Raw genomic sequence first — 16,756 nt, 5'->3', positions numbered from 1 at the left:
GAGCCTTTGCCATTTTTAAGGAATCTTTCTTTTTATGATTACTAACCACAAACCTGTCTTCTATATCTGAGATGCTGTCCTCGCACTGGCTTGATGTGCTGTGATACTTTCAATGGAATTTTCATTATCCTGAACATCTACTTGATCTTAAGAATTTCAATTCTTTCTTATGCTGAATATTGATACTTTCATAATTTTCTCCTCTATTTTTTGTCTGTATCTGCTGTACAGTCACTAAGCGTGGTTTCGTTATGGGAATCATCTCTGTAGTTATCTGAGAAATTATTCCTGATGGTTTTTTTTAGAGCCTCATTTAATTATTATATCTTTAATAAGTCAAAGACAGGAGGTGAGTTGCTTTTAGATTGTCCCACCTCTTTGCCCCCTAACTTTCCTTTGGTGAACTGGATGTCTGAGGTTGCATCTTGTGTAATTGTCTTGTCAGGTTGACCTTAGACAAGTTTCCTAATCTGTGTTTGCTCATTTGAAAATAAGAGTACAAAAAAAAAGAAAAAAAGAAAAGAAGAGAAAATAAGAGTACAATCAACTAGTCTGTGAAAATAAAATGAGATTCTATATATAAAGTGTATCCATTGATGGAGAACCTTTCAGAGTTTTCAGGGATAACAAGCATCCCACTGTAGCCTACATGCCATAGATGATCCACCACTGACCTACATAATGCATAGCATGTATCATAACTGTTACAATGGTTGTTAAACATTTGGTATAAAAGTAAAAGAGTTAGTGTTTAGTGCTGTGTGTAACACCATGTTTTTTTGCTATGTGTAAGTATAAACACTAACACAAGCCTATCTACTGTGTCGCAATGTTATTTCCCCTGCTAAATACTGTAAGATTGGTGATCTGACAGTGGAACTCTGGGTAGCAGATAAAATGTAGCAAAGGGAAAAGGAAGAAAAACAGAAGAGAGGCAGAAATCAGGACTTAATGTCAGCATGTAGAGGACAAATAGATAATTTTGGGGAACACTTACCATAATTTTCTGCATATTTGTCTTTTTATAGATATTCATTTATCATTTTTCATGTATGGGCTGAGTCCTGATCATAGCTGTATGATACTAAACAACATTGAAGAGTGGTAAGTATTTCAAATAATGACTTTGCTTGCTACTACTTATACTACTATTTTTTTTAAATATACTTTGAGTAAATGCTTCTATTTTACAATTGATTACTAAATAATTTAATAGTTAAAAACATGTAAATGTATTTTATCCCACGTTGGGATACTTTCAAGTATGTAAATATTTATCATGGTGCTATATATTGGTTATTATCTTAGTCCTTTCATATTGCTGCAACAAAATACCCTAATTTATTTTTCATACTTTTGAAGGCTGGAAAATCCAGTATCAGGCAGTTAACATGTGTGTGATTAGGTCTGCATCTCATAGATCATACCTTTTCACAGCATCCTCACTTGGTGGAGGGCTGCCTCCTGTGGCCCTCTTCAATAAGGTACTAATCCCAGATGTGGGGGTTCTAGCCTCAAGATCTAATTCCCTCATAAATGTCTTACCCCGTAATGCCATCTCATTGGTAGTTACATTTTGAAATAAGAATTTGGAGGGATATAAACACTCAACTCATAGAAGGTACTTAATTTTTAAGGAACTATTCTTTGTGCTGAAGATGGAAAAGTAGGGAAAGATGGGTCAGTGGGAAGCAGTTTACCACATAAAATGGACCTAAATTGCAGTGAGTAAGCAAAAGAGAAAGGAGGAAGGCACTCCAGGCAAAGGCACTGCAGCCGCCATTCCCCTCCACTTCTCCGCTACACTGACCTCAGCATCCTGCCTGATCCCACTTGTTTGCAGCATATAGATTGGTGTGTCCATTTAATACAAGAAAATGGAAACTGAGCAGCCAGAGGAAACCTTCCCCAACACTGAAACTAATGGTGAATTTGGTAAACATCCTGCAGAAGACATGAAAGAGGACCAAGCATTTAAAAGATCTAGAAACACGAATGAGATGGTTGAAGTACAAATTCTGCTTCAGAGCAAGAGTGCTGAGGCAGTGACTGGAAAAGGAGACAAGAACATTAAGGCTCTCCATACAGACTGCAATGCCAGTGTTTAAGTCCCAGACAGCAGTGACACTGAGCACATATGGAATATCAGTGCTTTTATTGAAACAATTGGAGAAATTCTGAAGGTCATCCCTACCTTGGAACAGTACCAATGCTATAAAAGAAGTGACTTTGACTATGAGTTGAGACTGTTAATTCACAGAGTCTGGCAGGAGGAATTATTTGGGTCAAAAGTGCTAAAATCAAAGAACTTTGAGAGAACATTCAGACAATAATCAAGCTTTTCCAAGAATGCTCTCCTCATTCCACTGACAGAATTTTGTTATTCAAGGAAAGCCTGACAGGGTTGTAGAGTGCATAAAGATCATCTTTGATCTTATATCTGAGTCTCCCATCAAAGGACATGCACAACCTTATGATCCCAATTTTTATGATGAAACTTATGATAATGGTGGTTTTACCATGATGCTTGATGACTGCCGTGAATGGCCTATAGGATTTCCTATGCAGGGGAGAGGTGATTTTTGACAGAATATCTCCTGGTTGAGGTGGGTGCCCCATGCCTCCCTCTAGAAGAGATTATGATGATATGAGCCCTCATCAGAGATCACCACCCCATTCTCCTGGTCAAGGTGGCCAAGGTGGTAGCAGAGTTCATAATCTTCCTCTTTTACTACCACCATCACCACCTAGAGGAGGAGATCTAATGGCCTATGATAGAAGAGGAAGACCTGGAGACCGCTATGATGACATGATCGGTTTCAGTGCTAATGAAACTTGGGACTCTGCAATAGATATGTGGAGCCCAACAGAATGGCAGATGGCATATGAACCACATGGTGGCTCTGGATATGATTATTCCTATGCTGGGGGTCGTGGCTCATATGGTGATCTTGGTGGACCTATTATTACTACACAAGTAACTATTACCAAAGATTTGGTTGGATCTATTATTGGCAAAGGTAGTCTGCAGATTAGAGAAATTCATCATGAATTTTTATCAAAATTGATGATCCTGCCAGGGAGATAGCTCAATAGAATAAGCACTTGCCTGGCAAACGCAGGGTCCTGAGTTCAATCCCCAGTACCGAAAAAAAAAAAAAAAAAAACTATTAAAAAAATGTTTAAAAAAAATTGATGATCCCTTAGAAGGATGCAAAGATTGGATCATTACCATTATAGGAACACAGTACCAGATACAGAATGTACAATATTTGCTGCAGAGCAGTGTGAAGCAGTATTTTGGAAAGATTTTCTAAGACTAGTGAAAAACTGCAGGAGTCCTGCATTTTTTTTTAATCTGATTCTGTTTAAAAAGCCACCACTCCTCTGCTTCATGGGTGTTCTGCATTTGAGGTGTAGTGAAACCTTTGCTGTTTACCAGATGTAATATTTTAGTTCCTTACAATCAGGGTTGGTGGGGAGGGTGTACAAAAACTAACATTGAATTTTTTTTGGTTTTGTTTTTGCTTTTGTTTGTGGTACCGGGGATTGAACTCAGGACCCTGCACTTGCCAGTCAGGCGCTTATTCTGCTGAGTTATCTCCCCAGCCCAACATTGAAATTTTGAAACAGTAGCAGAGTGAGTGGATTTTATTTTTTGTTCATTGTTGGTGGTTTTAAAAAATTTCCCCCATGTAATTATTGTGAACACCTTGCTTTGTATGGTTACTGTAAACATTTGGGGGGTGGGAGAGGGAGGAAAGTAGCAGTAGTCCACATGACCCTTGCATCTGTTCAGAGCAGTGTGCAGAATGTAATACTTTTTTGTAAGAAACGTTTTATGATTTTTAAAATAAATTTAGTGAACCTAAAAAATAAAATGGACCTAAATTTAGCATAAATGTTGATTTTTTTAATAACTTGGAAAGTAAAGAACATAAGTGACATTCAAAGTTTGAAATTGCCTTTCAAAAACATTATGTAAAGAGAACAGGAAAGTAAGTTTTTATTTTTATGGTTGGTTGGTTGGTTTTGAAGCAGGTTCTCAATAGTAGCTCAGGCTGGCCTTGATCTTGTTGTATAGCCCAGGCTGACTTTGAATTTGCTGTGACCCTACTGTCTTAACCTCCCAAGTGCTGGAATTATGGCCATGCACAACCATATCTGTTTCATTTTTGAGACAGGGTGTTGCTATGTAGTTCAGACAGGGCTTGAACTCATTCTTTCCCAGACAGCCTTATACTAGAGGCCATCCTCCTGCCTCTGGCTCCTATGTGCTGTAATCACATGTGTGTATCTGCACCCCTGACTAAGAAAGTAAATTATTTTGTTTTTTATGTGGTTTTTCATTTGATTGTTTTATTTTTGTTTTATTTTGTCTTGTCTTTTTGAGACAGGGTTTCCCTAAACAGTTTGGTCTGGCCTTGAATTCATTTTGTAGCCCAGGCTAGCTTTAAACTCAGCAATTCTCCCACCTGTGCTGGGATTATAGGTGTGCACCAGCACACCCAGCTTAATGTAAGCTATTTTACAACCAGATCTTTCTCATTTTTATATTTTTTAGTCAAAAAGTGGTATCGACACATTTGATAACCTACATAGTAATCAGATTAGTTTTAAACATTTGACTGATTCTAAAAATCAGATTCACTCTAAGAGGATGGAAATTGGATGCACTATTGACATATAAAAAGGTCATGGAGGAAATATATTTTCCAAGTCAAGGAGGAAATAAATTTTCTTGGTCCTTTACAAGTCAAAAGAGAATTTTTACTTATGAAGCTATTAAACTATTAAGGCATCAAGTTGCGCACAATCTGCAGTTTCATGTATATGCTTGTATCTGCAACCACAGAAAAAAATGTGAATATATAGAGCCTAGTAGAAATAAAGCTAGGTATAGGGACGAGCAAAATATTTTACCTTTTTCATAAAAATTTAAGCCTCACTAAAACACAGATGATAAGAGTAAGGCTTAAGAGCAGATGTACATTTAGTGAGTGGCAGAGTTAGGACAAGAAACCTGTCTTCTGATACCTTGTACAGAATCCTTTAGTATAATATAGATTAGTGATGATGAACCAGAGCTTTCAGTGATATAGCTGGCTGTATACTGCATGCTGTAGGTTTACCACCACTGTCATAGATCTTGCAGAATTCTTAAAATAAAATTTTATATCAACAGTTTGGAGGGGAAATGAAAAATCAGGTTAAGTAATGAGAGAGCAAATTTTAGTCAAACTTTAACTCTTTCTCACAGAGTGGACCTAAGAACTTAGATTTTCTCCATATTTTAACTGATCTCTATCACCAGATCTGGACTTTCCTTGCATTGGAGGAAACTTAACTTTTTCAGTTTACTTAATGGAGTTGTCAAATCCGAAAGAAGTCTTAGTTAGTAGCAGTCTACTTGCTGCATTTACCACAGTTTATCCCGGGGCTCATATTAGAACAGTTTTACTATAAATTTCTAACAGTTTAAAGATAAAGCACTTTTTTTGCATAATTTTATTGAGAAACAAATAGCAATGAGACAGTTTCAAACCAAATTGGTAGGACAGTTTCAATAGTTAACACATTGCATACACTCTTCCTAGTGGTTAATTGCTGTACAAGATGCGGACTTGATATCCTATTTACAAACACCATTAGAACAAATCTCTCTATTCATTAAGAGAATGTAACTATATATCTATCCTAACCACTTTGAATACACAGATACCAAATGGATATTCATCTGTATCCCCTTTTTTTGGTTAAGTTCTATCATTTAAATATTATAGGTGTGCAAACTCAGCAAAATATTCTAAAAGAGTTCAGTAGTCCATAATAGTATTGGGTCTTCTGCTTCACTAACAATGTCAGAAATTGTTGACCTGAGTCCCCTACAGCTCAACATAACACCATGGCTTTTTTTTTAACATTTATTTAGTGGGGCGGGGGCAGCTCAGCCCACCAGGGGGCGCAGCTGGCTGGCATGTGGTGCTGGGGGATTGAACCGCGGTCCCTGTGCTTTGCCAAGCTTGTTCCAAGTAGGTGCTTTAGACCACTGAGCCATCTCTCCATCCTGGCTTTACTTCTTATACTTTGTTTTTATACTTTTCTGCTGGATGGTTAAGACCAAGGTAAAGCAGGACCTATGCAACAAGAGTTGTAGCTTTTGGGTTTGATAAGGTCAGTGAAATCCCCTCAGGACTTATCCCGAGATCCTGTGCCTCAGATTGTAGAACCTTTGTCAGCGTCAGCCATGTGGATGAGTCACAGCCATTGCTTGGCCAATGTGCTCTCTGTGAAAGCCTGAGAGAATGTTTTCTCTCCATGTGACTCTCCTTAGGCACACTCTGCATCATCAATCACTTTCTTCTTTGGCCCCATTAAAGCACTTTTTAATGTATGAAGCTTTCTTTTGATACAGTTTCTCAGGAAGCAGCTGATATAAATTCTGATCTTTAAGAAGGATGCAGTTTCCATTTGTCTAGATATTTTAAACATAAGTATAACAAATAGCAGAGCAAGGATGTTCTCTTGAGAGTTTTGTTCAGTTTTTTTTAAATGGTCTTTTTCTGGTAATGAGTCCCATTAAGTACTGGAATTACAGTGTAGTAGTTATATGTCTCTAAATCATAATACTATGATGCCTTCCAGAAAGTAGAACTCAAATGTAATGTTCATCTTCTCCAAAAGGATTTGCTATTATCCACATGCCGTGCTTTGTAAAAGATTGAGAAATTTTGCAGTAGAAAAGTAAACAAGACGAATGGAAAAGAAATGAAAAATTGTCTGGTAAATTCTAATGGTCATTTGAAGTAAAATTGAAATCATAAAACTACCATTTGTCTTTTGCTCCTCTGTTTCCAGTTTTCTGATAATTTAATGGAAAGAAAATAGAGATGATCTAGAAACATTTATTTTTACTTCTCCTTTCTGTGTATAAGGCTGTAGGTGAAATTGGAAAAAAGCATGCTCATCTTTGACCTAAATTTAGACATTCTAGATGTCCTTATGTTCTATCAAGGTTCACATCATCCGTAGGCAAACCTTATTAAAGGACTTGAGAGAATGAAGGCTAGACCATGTAAGTCACTACAGTGAACTTGATCTTTAAGTGTATGTGTTTACAAAGTGTTAATGTGTAAGCCATTGAAAAACATACACATTTACATCATGGAATGTTATAATTTCATTTACATTAAATCTGACATCAGTAAGGGGAAATGATTTGATGGTCAACGATATTCTGAGTGGACCAACGAATAAGATTAAAGCATTTTTTTAAGTCAAATAAGAATAGTATTATTAACAGATAAATTTTACCGATAACAGTTTAGGAGATGTCATCTGACCCATCAAAAAAGCTTAATTTTGGGGCCAGCAATATAGCTCAGTGACAAAGTACCTGCCTGGAAGGCACAAGTTTATAAGTTCAATTCCTGGTACCAAAAAAAGAAAAAAAAAAACTTAATTTCAATCTTTTGATCCATGAAAAAGAACACTGTATTCTTTTAACTTCTTCATAATTATGTCACCAGTTCAACAGGCATATATTGATAATCAGTTTGTGCAAAATTATATGTTAATCTGGGGCATTATTTCTTATAGTTGTGGAGGCTGGGAAGTCCTAAAATCAGACTACTGGTGGATTGACTATCTGGCAAGGGACTCATTCCTAATTCATAGGCAGCTGTCTTTTTGCTGTGTTCTGACAAAGTAGACGTGAGAGGGCTTTCTAGGGTCCTTTCTTTAATTAGAGCATTAATTCCATTCACAGAGGTACCATATGTCAAGACTTAATCACCTTCTAAGGGCCCTGCCTCCAAATAATTTATTTTCCCATTGGGTTTTAGTTCTTACATAAGAGCTTTGATCCATTTTGAGTTCATTTTACACATAGAATAAAAGTCCACAATCATTCTTTGCACTCTCTGTTGCAAAGACTGTCCTCCCAGTAAGTGGCCTTGGCACCCTTGGTAAACACTTCACCATTCATGTGAAAGTTTATTTTTGGTCTGTTTACTGTAGTGCATTGATCTAGATGTGTTTATGTCCACACCAAACTCCAAAGAATATGAGGTTATGGAAATAAGTGGATGAGTAGATAATATGTATATCTCAATCATACAGAAATGAAGTATTATAAGCAAAAGATGACAGAATAGAGAATCAGATTTATGGAATTTAACAATTTTGGAATTACTGGATACATTTTTTTCATATTTTTTAAAGAAATGAGAAATGATATAAAATACAGAGAAAGGAAATAATTTTAAAGAGTCATATAGAGTTCTTACAAATGAATAGAGTCATAATTGAAATTAAAAATTCAGCAGACTAGCACAGCTTGGATATGTCTGAGGAAAGAATCAGTGGGCCAGATATTAGATACATTTTAAATACAAAAGACATAAGTGAGGGACTAAGAAATGTGAAGAATAAAAGTAGAAGTTTAAACATAGGTGATTAGAAGTTTTAAGAGAATAGAACAGTTGCCACATAAAGATGAAATCAAGTATCACAAATTTTCAATGATACCAAACTTAGGTGTAAGAAGTCCATCATACACTTAGCCTACACTAAAATGTGGAAAATACAGAAAACAATAAAAATATGTAAAAAGCTATGAAAGAAAAATATCTGCAGATGAATGACAATCACGTTGAGGGGATTTCTTTATGTTGGGGAAAGGACAAGTAACCTAGGACTGAACCAGGGCTTTCATGGTGAGCTACATCCCCAGCTCTTTTATTTTGAGACTTGTTCTTGCTAAATTCCCCAAGCTGAGCCTCCCAGAGTGCTGAGATTATAGTCATGCACCATCACATTCAGCTGGAAGTGATTTCTTAAGAGGAATAGTGAGTGGCAGTAGGTAATGCAACAATACCTTCAGAATATTGAGAGAATGTAGCAATTAATTGAAATTTCTATACCCAGGAAAATTTAACCTGATAAAACATGTCTATACAAATTTTATCATATTAAATTATATAAGATTTAAAGCATTTCCTTTGAAAGCAGGAGCAAAACCAAATGCTTGCCAGTGTCATTTATAGTCAACACTAAACACAAAAAGTAAGGGGTACAGCAGGCAGAAGAGGCTAGGCCTGGTGATGCACACCTGAGCCCTATGAATTTGGGAATTAGGCGAGGGAATCACTTAAGCCCAGAAATACCAGACCAGCTTGAGCAATTTAATGAAACCCCCTGTCTCAAAATACAAATATAAAACATCCAAAAAAGCAAACCAAAAAGTCAGAAAACAAAAACTGTATGTCATTATTATACAGTCATTCTTCACTATTTGTGGGATTCCCAACAGACACCAGTATCTCTTGATGCTCAAGATATACTTTAAATATATCTGATATTCTTATATACTTTAAATCTCTGGATTTTTTATAATACCTAACACAGTGTAAGTGCTATGTAAATAGTTCTTATATTGTGCTCATTAGTAGCAGGGGGAAGTAGTACAGACATAATCATTTATAGTTCTAACTATATTCTTCATATTTGGAATCCACATTGGACGTTTGAGATAGCTCAGCAGACTAAGTGCCTGCTTAGGCAAGTGCAGGGACTGAGGTTTGATCCCTGGCACCATATGCCACACCAGCCCCACCCCCAGGCATGCTGAGACAGCTACAGAGTCTGGGCATGATTACAGGTGCATGTCTGTAATCCCAGCGCTGAGGAGGCTGAAAGCAAGAGGATCACTATGAGTCCGAGCTGTGCAGTGAGACTCTACCAAATACATAATCAGTCCATCCTCATCAAATGCATTTGCTTTGGCATCATATTTCCTAATTTAGAATTGCAGCACTTCATCATTTCCTAGTTATGTGTCATTCAGCACATTATTTAACTTCCCTACACTTACCTTTCTCCTTTAAAATGAAGGTGCTTCTTTTTTTTTGGGGGGGGGGCTGGCTCAGCCCACCCTGAGGGTGGAGCTGGCAGGGCATGTGGTGCTGGGGATCAAACCACACTGAGCTGTATCTCACCAGCCCCTGAAGGTGCCTCTTAAAGGACATTGTGAAGATTAAATGGGTCAGTGTATACCTAAAACACTTAGAAAAGTATCTGGTAGCTAGTGTTACATACGTGTTAGCTATTATTATAGTTATTTAAAACATACTAGTAGTGAATCAAATGTAACCATTAAAGATACCATATATAGTAATGTAAAATTATATTGCTCCTTAAGTATTATAAAATATGTAAAACTCATGTAAGATATTATAAAAGCTTATTGAAAGACATGAATAAGGAGAAATACACCATGTTAACAGATAAGAAGACTAATGTAACTCTCATTTCTCCCAGAATTGACCGCTAAACTAGGTTCAGAGAAATTCCAATTAAAACATTAGTAAGTTTTTATTAAACAAGGCTGATTTAAAATATCTATGTTGGGGCTGGGGAGATGGCTCAGTAAAATAAGTGCTTGCCTGGCAAGCGCAAGGGCCTGAGTTCAATCCCCGGTTCTGCCAAAAAATAAAAAATAAATAAATAAAATAAAATATCTGTGTTGTCAGGTGTGGTGATGCATGCCTGTGATCCCAGCACTTGAGAGGCTGAGATGGGGATTATGAATTCAGTGACAGCCTGGACTACATAGTGAGCTTGATTTCAACTGCATAGGAAGACCCTGTCTCAAAAATAATTAATAAAATGTGTGTGTTAGCACAAAGATCCTAGGGAAAACAAGGTTTTTTTTTTTTTCTTTTAGCTTTGCCCAAACACACATTAAAATTTATTTTACAGTGTGGTATGGGTGTAGAAATGCAGCAGAAAGACACTAATGAAATGGAAGACAGCCCAGAGTTCATGACTGTGGAAAACTATGTCAGATATAGCATTATAAGTAAAACAGATAAGAAATGTTGAAATAAATACTACCCCAGTTTAATAATCATATGAAAAAATTGACTTCATACCTTGAACAAAAAAAAATTATGGAAAGTAAAGATTTGATAAAGGTGAACTGTAAAAGTTTTGAGAAGGATTTTTATCCTGCACCTGTGTTTGCATAAACAGGCACTTAAACAACTGAGCTAATCGGCAGGTCCCCTGTAAAAGTTTTGGAAGAGAAGATAGGGTTTATCTTTATGATCAAGTTGATCAGACACAAAAAAGTAAAGGAATACTGTATTTATGTTTGTAGTTGACTACATTAAAGTTAAAAATTTATGTTAAATGAAGACAGTTTAAAGAAAAGAATTATTGGCAACAGTATGATAGTTTACAGCAGTTGGCACCTGATAAGAAACTTCCTTGCAGGTATATAAACAATTTGATAGAAAAGTGGTTACAAACTTAAACATGCATTGTAAAGATGTGAACATATAAATGACAAATGAGTATGCTCGGTAGATGATCAGTCTCAAAAAATGGTTAACATAAACCACATCAAGAAATTTGTGTCTTATCAGGTTGACAAGAAGTAAACTGCTACAATTGAGTGTTCTGTTGGTAATATCTAATAAAGGAAAGAAATTAAACAAAAATGAAAGTTTCTGTGGAAGGAAAGTGCCATATCCCCACCAAAAAAAAAAAAAAAGAAAAGAAAAGGAAAGTGCCATAAATAGTTTGAAGACCAAAATATTATATGTGGCCAATAAAACTAATTTCTGCATATATAGAATTCTTACAAATTATTTCCTTTTCTGTTTACAAAAAAAAACAGATTAAAAGATAGGAAAAATGATTCTGCGGGGAAAAAAAGCTCAGCCTCATTGATTCTTACATTCAAGGCAAATTAAGACCACAAGGGCACCTCCTTTTGGGGGCTATACTGGGGAGTCAAACATGCTAGGCATGGGTTGTACCCTGGAGCATCCTGATCCCCACAAGGTTATATTCTTGTTGAGTTTGAAAAAGTTAACCTGAGTGAAATATTTTTTAAAGAGAATTTCTTTTTTATTATAAGGGGTTTTTTTTGTTTTTTTCCTTCCTCGAATGCCTTCAGGGCACTTTTGGCCAGCGGGAGAGTTGTGAGGTTCGAACTCCAGGAACCTGAGGCTGACAGCTTTGTGGAAAGCAGCCACTTAAAGGACTGAGCTAGGGCCAGGCCCCCTCTTTTTTATTATAAGAGAAAAAAAAAACAGTAGTAAAGGCCAAATAGAGAGAGATAAATTACTGAGAGTCCAAGATGGGGGTGGTGGGGGAGAGAGGCCAAGAAAGCAACTATTTATGATTTATATATTCCAAAGCCTGTATTCAAAAGCCTCAAGCAGTCAGAGGTGGGGCTTTATGGAATGGTTGCATCTAGGATGTGTGATGCTGGGATTGATTCATGGTACAATGAAAGGTGAGTAGCCTGGATAAAAATATATGGGACAGGAAAAGGTGATCACTTGCTGTTTCTGCTGTACTGCCTTATGCCTGCTCTAAACTGTTATTCGTCTTCTGTTCCGCCCTGCCCTGGGGCCAGCAACTATGAGCTGAAACCGTTACAAACTGAACCATAATAAACCTCTCCTCCTTTAATTTTGAATCAGGTATTTTGCCTCAGCAATGAGAAAAAGACAGCAGAACTGAGAGGTTACTATAAAAACTGTGATGATGCAGTTATAGAAGACTGACGTTGACTGTAGTGTTTCAATAACAGGTTTGTCAGAGTATCAGAGAAAAGCCTAGATATAGTAAGAGCTAAAATATAACTTTGAAATAAAGAGATTGATCAGGAAGTTATTAGTGGTTTTAAAGATTGCTATTTAGGTAGAGTAATGGAGATATAAGTTAAAGTAGACTGAAGAGTGGGTAGAATTGAGCTAGGCAAGGGCAAATGCCTCACTGGTAAAATTTTGGGTTTTTAAAGATCAAGTTTGAGCCAGTTCAAATACAGAAAAGGAAAGTATAGGAAAAATTTTAATAAACAGAAATGATTGATACAAGGGGAAAGTAAAGGAGAAAAAGCCTTCAAATGGAAATCATGAGACTTTTTTTGAAAACAAGCTCTTTGATATTTAAATGAATTCACCTGTAGTAGAGTTTTCAAACTGTAAAAGACTAGAAATTTAAATATTTTACTCATTGTAAGCCTGGTGGTCTATTTCACACTTAACTGTGCTCTTCTAAGAGGGAAGTAGCCTTGTACAGTAGGTAAGTGAATGGACATGGTTTGGTCCCAGCAAAACTCACAATAGATTGTGAAATTAGAATTTCATGTAATTATTTAAGTGACATATGAGAAACTTTTTTTTTTTTTGAGACAAGGTCTTGCTGTGTAGTTCATGTTAGACTGGATTTGGCCCAAAGCCTATCCTGTAGTTTGCCAATCAAAAAGTTGAAGTATATTTTATCTCATCAGTCTGTGGTCTTTTTTAGTTTTTTGCTTTTTGAGACAGAGAGTCTCTATGAAGTTCAGGCTGGCCTTGAGCTCACTTTGTAAGGCAGAATGTTCTCAGACTCACCCCCATGATCCTCCTGCCTCAGCCTCCCAAGTACTCGGGTTATAGGTGTGAGCCACCTACACCCAGCCTGCATTCCATAGTCTCAACCTCGTTCTTCACTTATTTTAAGTACTTTTATAGTTTATCACCTGTATTACTTGACTTAACCTTGTATTTATTGGAGATAATTACATTTCTTAATCATTCAGAACTTTGCAGAAGAACCTCAGAATTTGTTTTGTGACTAAAGTTCCAAGACTATTCCTTCACAAGATACAGCTTTTAATGTACTTTACTTGGGCTGGGGAGATAACTCAGTGGTCTAAGCGCCTACCTGGCAAGTGCAGGGACCCAAGTTTGATCCCCAGAACCACATGTTCTGCCACCCCAAAACTGGTTGTTGTGACATACTTCTGTAATTCCAGCACTGGGAAGGCTGAGACAGGAGGATCACTGTGAGCCTCCCCAGTATTGTGAGTATCAAGACCCTGTACCAAATAAATAAAAGATTTTAAAATGTTTTGAAAAAAATCATCTGGTAAGAATTTTACTAAACAGTTATGTCAGGAAGTTTTACATTTTTAAGACAGAGAAGGTCTTGGTTACCCAATTATAATAATACAAATAATAAAGAAATTGTTAGAAATTGAGGACTTTTTAAATATTAGATTTTTTAAAATGTATTTGGTTGTTACAGTGTCTCACTGTGCAGCTCAGACTCATAGTGAGCCTCCTGTTTTCAGCCTCCCTCGTTCTGGGATTACAGGCAGGCACCACCATACCCAGTTTCCATGACCACATCAGCGTGTCTGGGGGCAGGGCCGGCATGTGGCACCAGGGCTGTATCCCCGGTCCTTGCATTTTCTAGGCAAGTGCTTAATCCACTGAGCTATCTTTTTGGCCCAAAACTAAAGACTTCTTGTTCTTGTTGTTGTTTTGAGACAAGGTCTTGTTATGTAGTGCAGGCTGATCTTGAACATACTATGTAGCCCAGGCTGGCTTCCAACTTGAAGCAATCCTCCTGTCTTACCTGCCTCTGAGTGCTGGGATTACAGGTGAGTGCCACCATGTCCTTTAGCTGGATTTTAACAATTTTAATGTTACTATAAAAACAAAAATTATTAATTCATTTCTTATATAGGTTAATTTGGCTAATTAAGATTAAAACCTGCTGACCATGTAAGTTAAGACTATATCATTATTCAGTTCCATTTTAAAGCTTTTAATGAGTTTATTGCTATCACCTCTTAAATATTTATTGACCATTTGCTTCATAACTTTGGGTTGATTTTAGGCCACAAACAAAATGGAAATGAAAGAAATTTCTAAACAGAAGACATTACGGAAAATGAGCTCAACTAGGGAACCCTTCCCAAATACTGGTATAGAAGTGAGTTCTTTGAAGAAATTCACCATTCCAAAGATCAGGAAGACATCTGGGAAAGGTAAAATTTCTATGGAAGATGACAGTTTTAAAATAACTGTTGTTAGTATTGTTCTTCTTATTCTTAATGTTCATCTTCTATTTTGGCTACATGGAATTTAGTTAAATCACATCTCTTAATAACAAATACACACGTGCTTCTGTTATTGCACAATGTGGACTAGATACCTGTTTACCTGTGTAGAATTAGTTTGCTTCCATCCCTCCCAAAAAATACACTAAAAGCTCTGGAAATTATATATAAAATATGTAAGAAGACTTTCAAAGTAGGGAGGACACAATAAATCAGCTAAAAAAAATGCAGGACATCAACAAATTATGTAGCATTTCTCTAGATTTTGTTTCCTCAGTATCTCAGCCAGGATGTCTATGACCAAGTAATACCCACTAACACAGACACACACACACACAGCCCTAAGAAAATTTGACCGAAGAACAGAAAGGAGAGAAGCCTAGAAAGATAGAAACCTTTCTCCTGCAGAATACCATGGGTTAGGGGACACTCAGATCTTACACATTTGTCAGCAAATGAGAAAGAGAGGTGATCCTGTGTGTGCAGTTGTCCTTTCCCACAAGGGTAGTATCAGAGGGAAACCAAGTGGAGAGCCCTGACTCCCAATATCCCTCCCCTCCCAACTCTGCCCCCTTCCCACTCCCTGCCAGTATTGACCAAATATGGAGCCTAGAGGAGCCTAGACTTTTACCACCACAGAATAGTGACATGTTCTCATCTCTGTCATCCTCTGCCCTGCAATATTCGTGAATTTTCATCTCTGTGGGGTTCAGTTGCCCCTTCCCACTAGAGTAGAATCACTGCACATGGAATATATATAACATAAGGACTTTAACCAAGTCCAGCAGTAAGAAGGAATCTTGAAAGCAACTAGAGAGAAGCTACACATCATATATAGGGGGAAAACTATGTGATTTGTTTTTTGTTGTTTTGTTTTTTAGGACAGGGTCTGTAGGGTCTCACTATGTAGATCGGACTTGTAGTGATCCACCTGTAATCAGCCTCCCAGGAGCAGGGATTACAGACGTGCAATAGTTCACTCAGTCTCTGTGGCTCTCAGCCTGCCCCAGGGGCAGGGCCGGCATGGCAGGCCCCAGGGATTGAACCATCGGGCCACTACATCTGCCTAAACAGGTTCTTTAATCCACAGAGCTATTGGGCTGGCCCTGGAAAAACTGTTTGAATGACAGTTTCTCAAGAAAAATCAAGAAGTTCCCATAAAGAGAACTGTCAACCTAGAGTTTGGCAGCAAAAATAAAAATAGCCTTCAGAAGTGGAGGAGAAATAGTATTTTCAGATTAAAAAATAAGTATACATAACAGCTCAAAGAAAAGTGCTAAAAAAGGGTATTTCTCTCAATTTTTGGGAAATCACATTTCTAAATGTAGAACTTTAAGGAAATATGTGAACCAAATGAAAATAAAAATACAGCCAATCAAAATTTGAGGAACTCAGCATTAACAGGGAAAATTATAACACTAAACACTTACATTAGTAAAGATGGGTTTCCCTATATTGATCTAAACTTCCACCTTAAAAAAAAAAAAAAAAAAAAGAAATTAGGAAGTTGCAACCCAAACTAGCAATACAAAGAAAATTGATGAGGCAAAAAAGGCTATTTGGTCTTTTTTTTTAAATTTTACTGAGAAACAAATAGTAATGAGACAGTTTCAAAACAGGATAGTAGGACAGTTACAATAATTAATACATTGCATATTGTTCTCGTAGTAGTTACTCTTTTTTTTTCAAATCAAATTGGTAGGACAGTTTCAGTAATTACACATTGCGTACTCTCTTCCTAGTGGTTATTTACTGTACAAGATGCAGACATGATATCCTATTTACAAACACTATTAGAACAAATCCCTCTATTCATTAAGAGAATGTAACTATATATCTATCCTAACC

At 36.8% G+C, this 16,756-nt stretch overlaps 1 protein-coding gene and 1 pseudogene across 2 annotated transcripts in view; both read left to right on the top strand.

Moving 5' to 3' along the window:
* Nucleotides 1-1,025: 1,025 nt before the first annotated feature.
* On the top strand, nucleotides 1,026-3,346 carry LOC101565369 (annotated as a pseudogene).
* Tex15 (testis expressed 15, meiosis and synapsis associated) overlaps nucleotides 1,027-16,756 on the top strand; it is a 71,567-nt gene continuing 55,837 nt past the window's right edge. The window contains exons 1-2 of one of the 2 annotated variants that reach the window (XM_023717621.1): nucleotides 1,027-1,104; nucleotides 14,686-14,836. In XM_023717621.1, the coding sequence (XP_023573389.1) occupies nucleotides 14,698-14,836 (139 nt within the window). In that variant the 5' untranslated portion in view covers nucleotides 1,027-1,104; nucleotides 14,686-14,697. Of the gene's footprint in view, nucleotides 1,105-3,608; nucleotides 3,641-14,685; nucleotides 14,837-16,756 lie in introns of those variants that run through there. The other variant, XM_023717622.1, reaches the window with a different exon arrangement.

The sequence above is a fragment of the Octodon degus genome, unplaced genomic scaffold (assembly GCF_000260255.1).
Source record: "Octodon degus isolate 3935 unplaced genomic scaffold, OctDeg1.0 scaffold00053, whole genome shotgun sequence".
NCBI lineage: Eukaryota > Metazoa > Chordata > Mammalia > Rodentia > Octodontidae > Octodon > Octodon degus.
The sequence above is the reverse complement of the archived record's forward strand: the minus strand, read 5'-3'. Positions and strand labels throughout refer to the sequence as shown.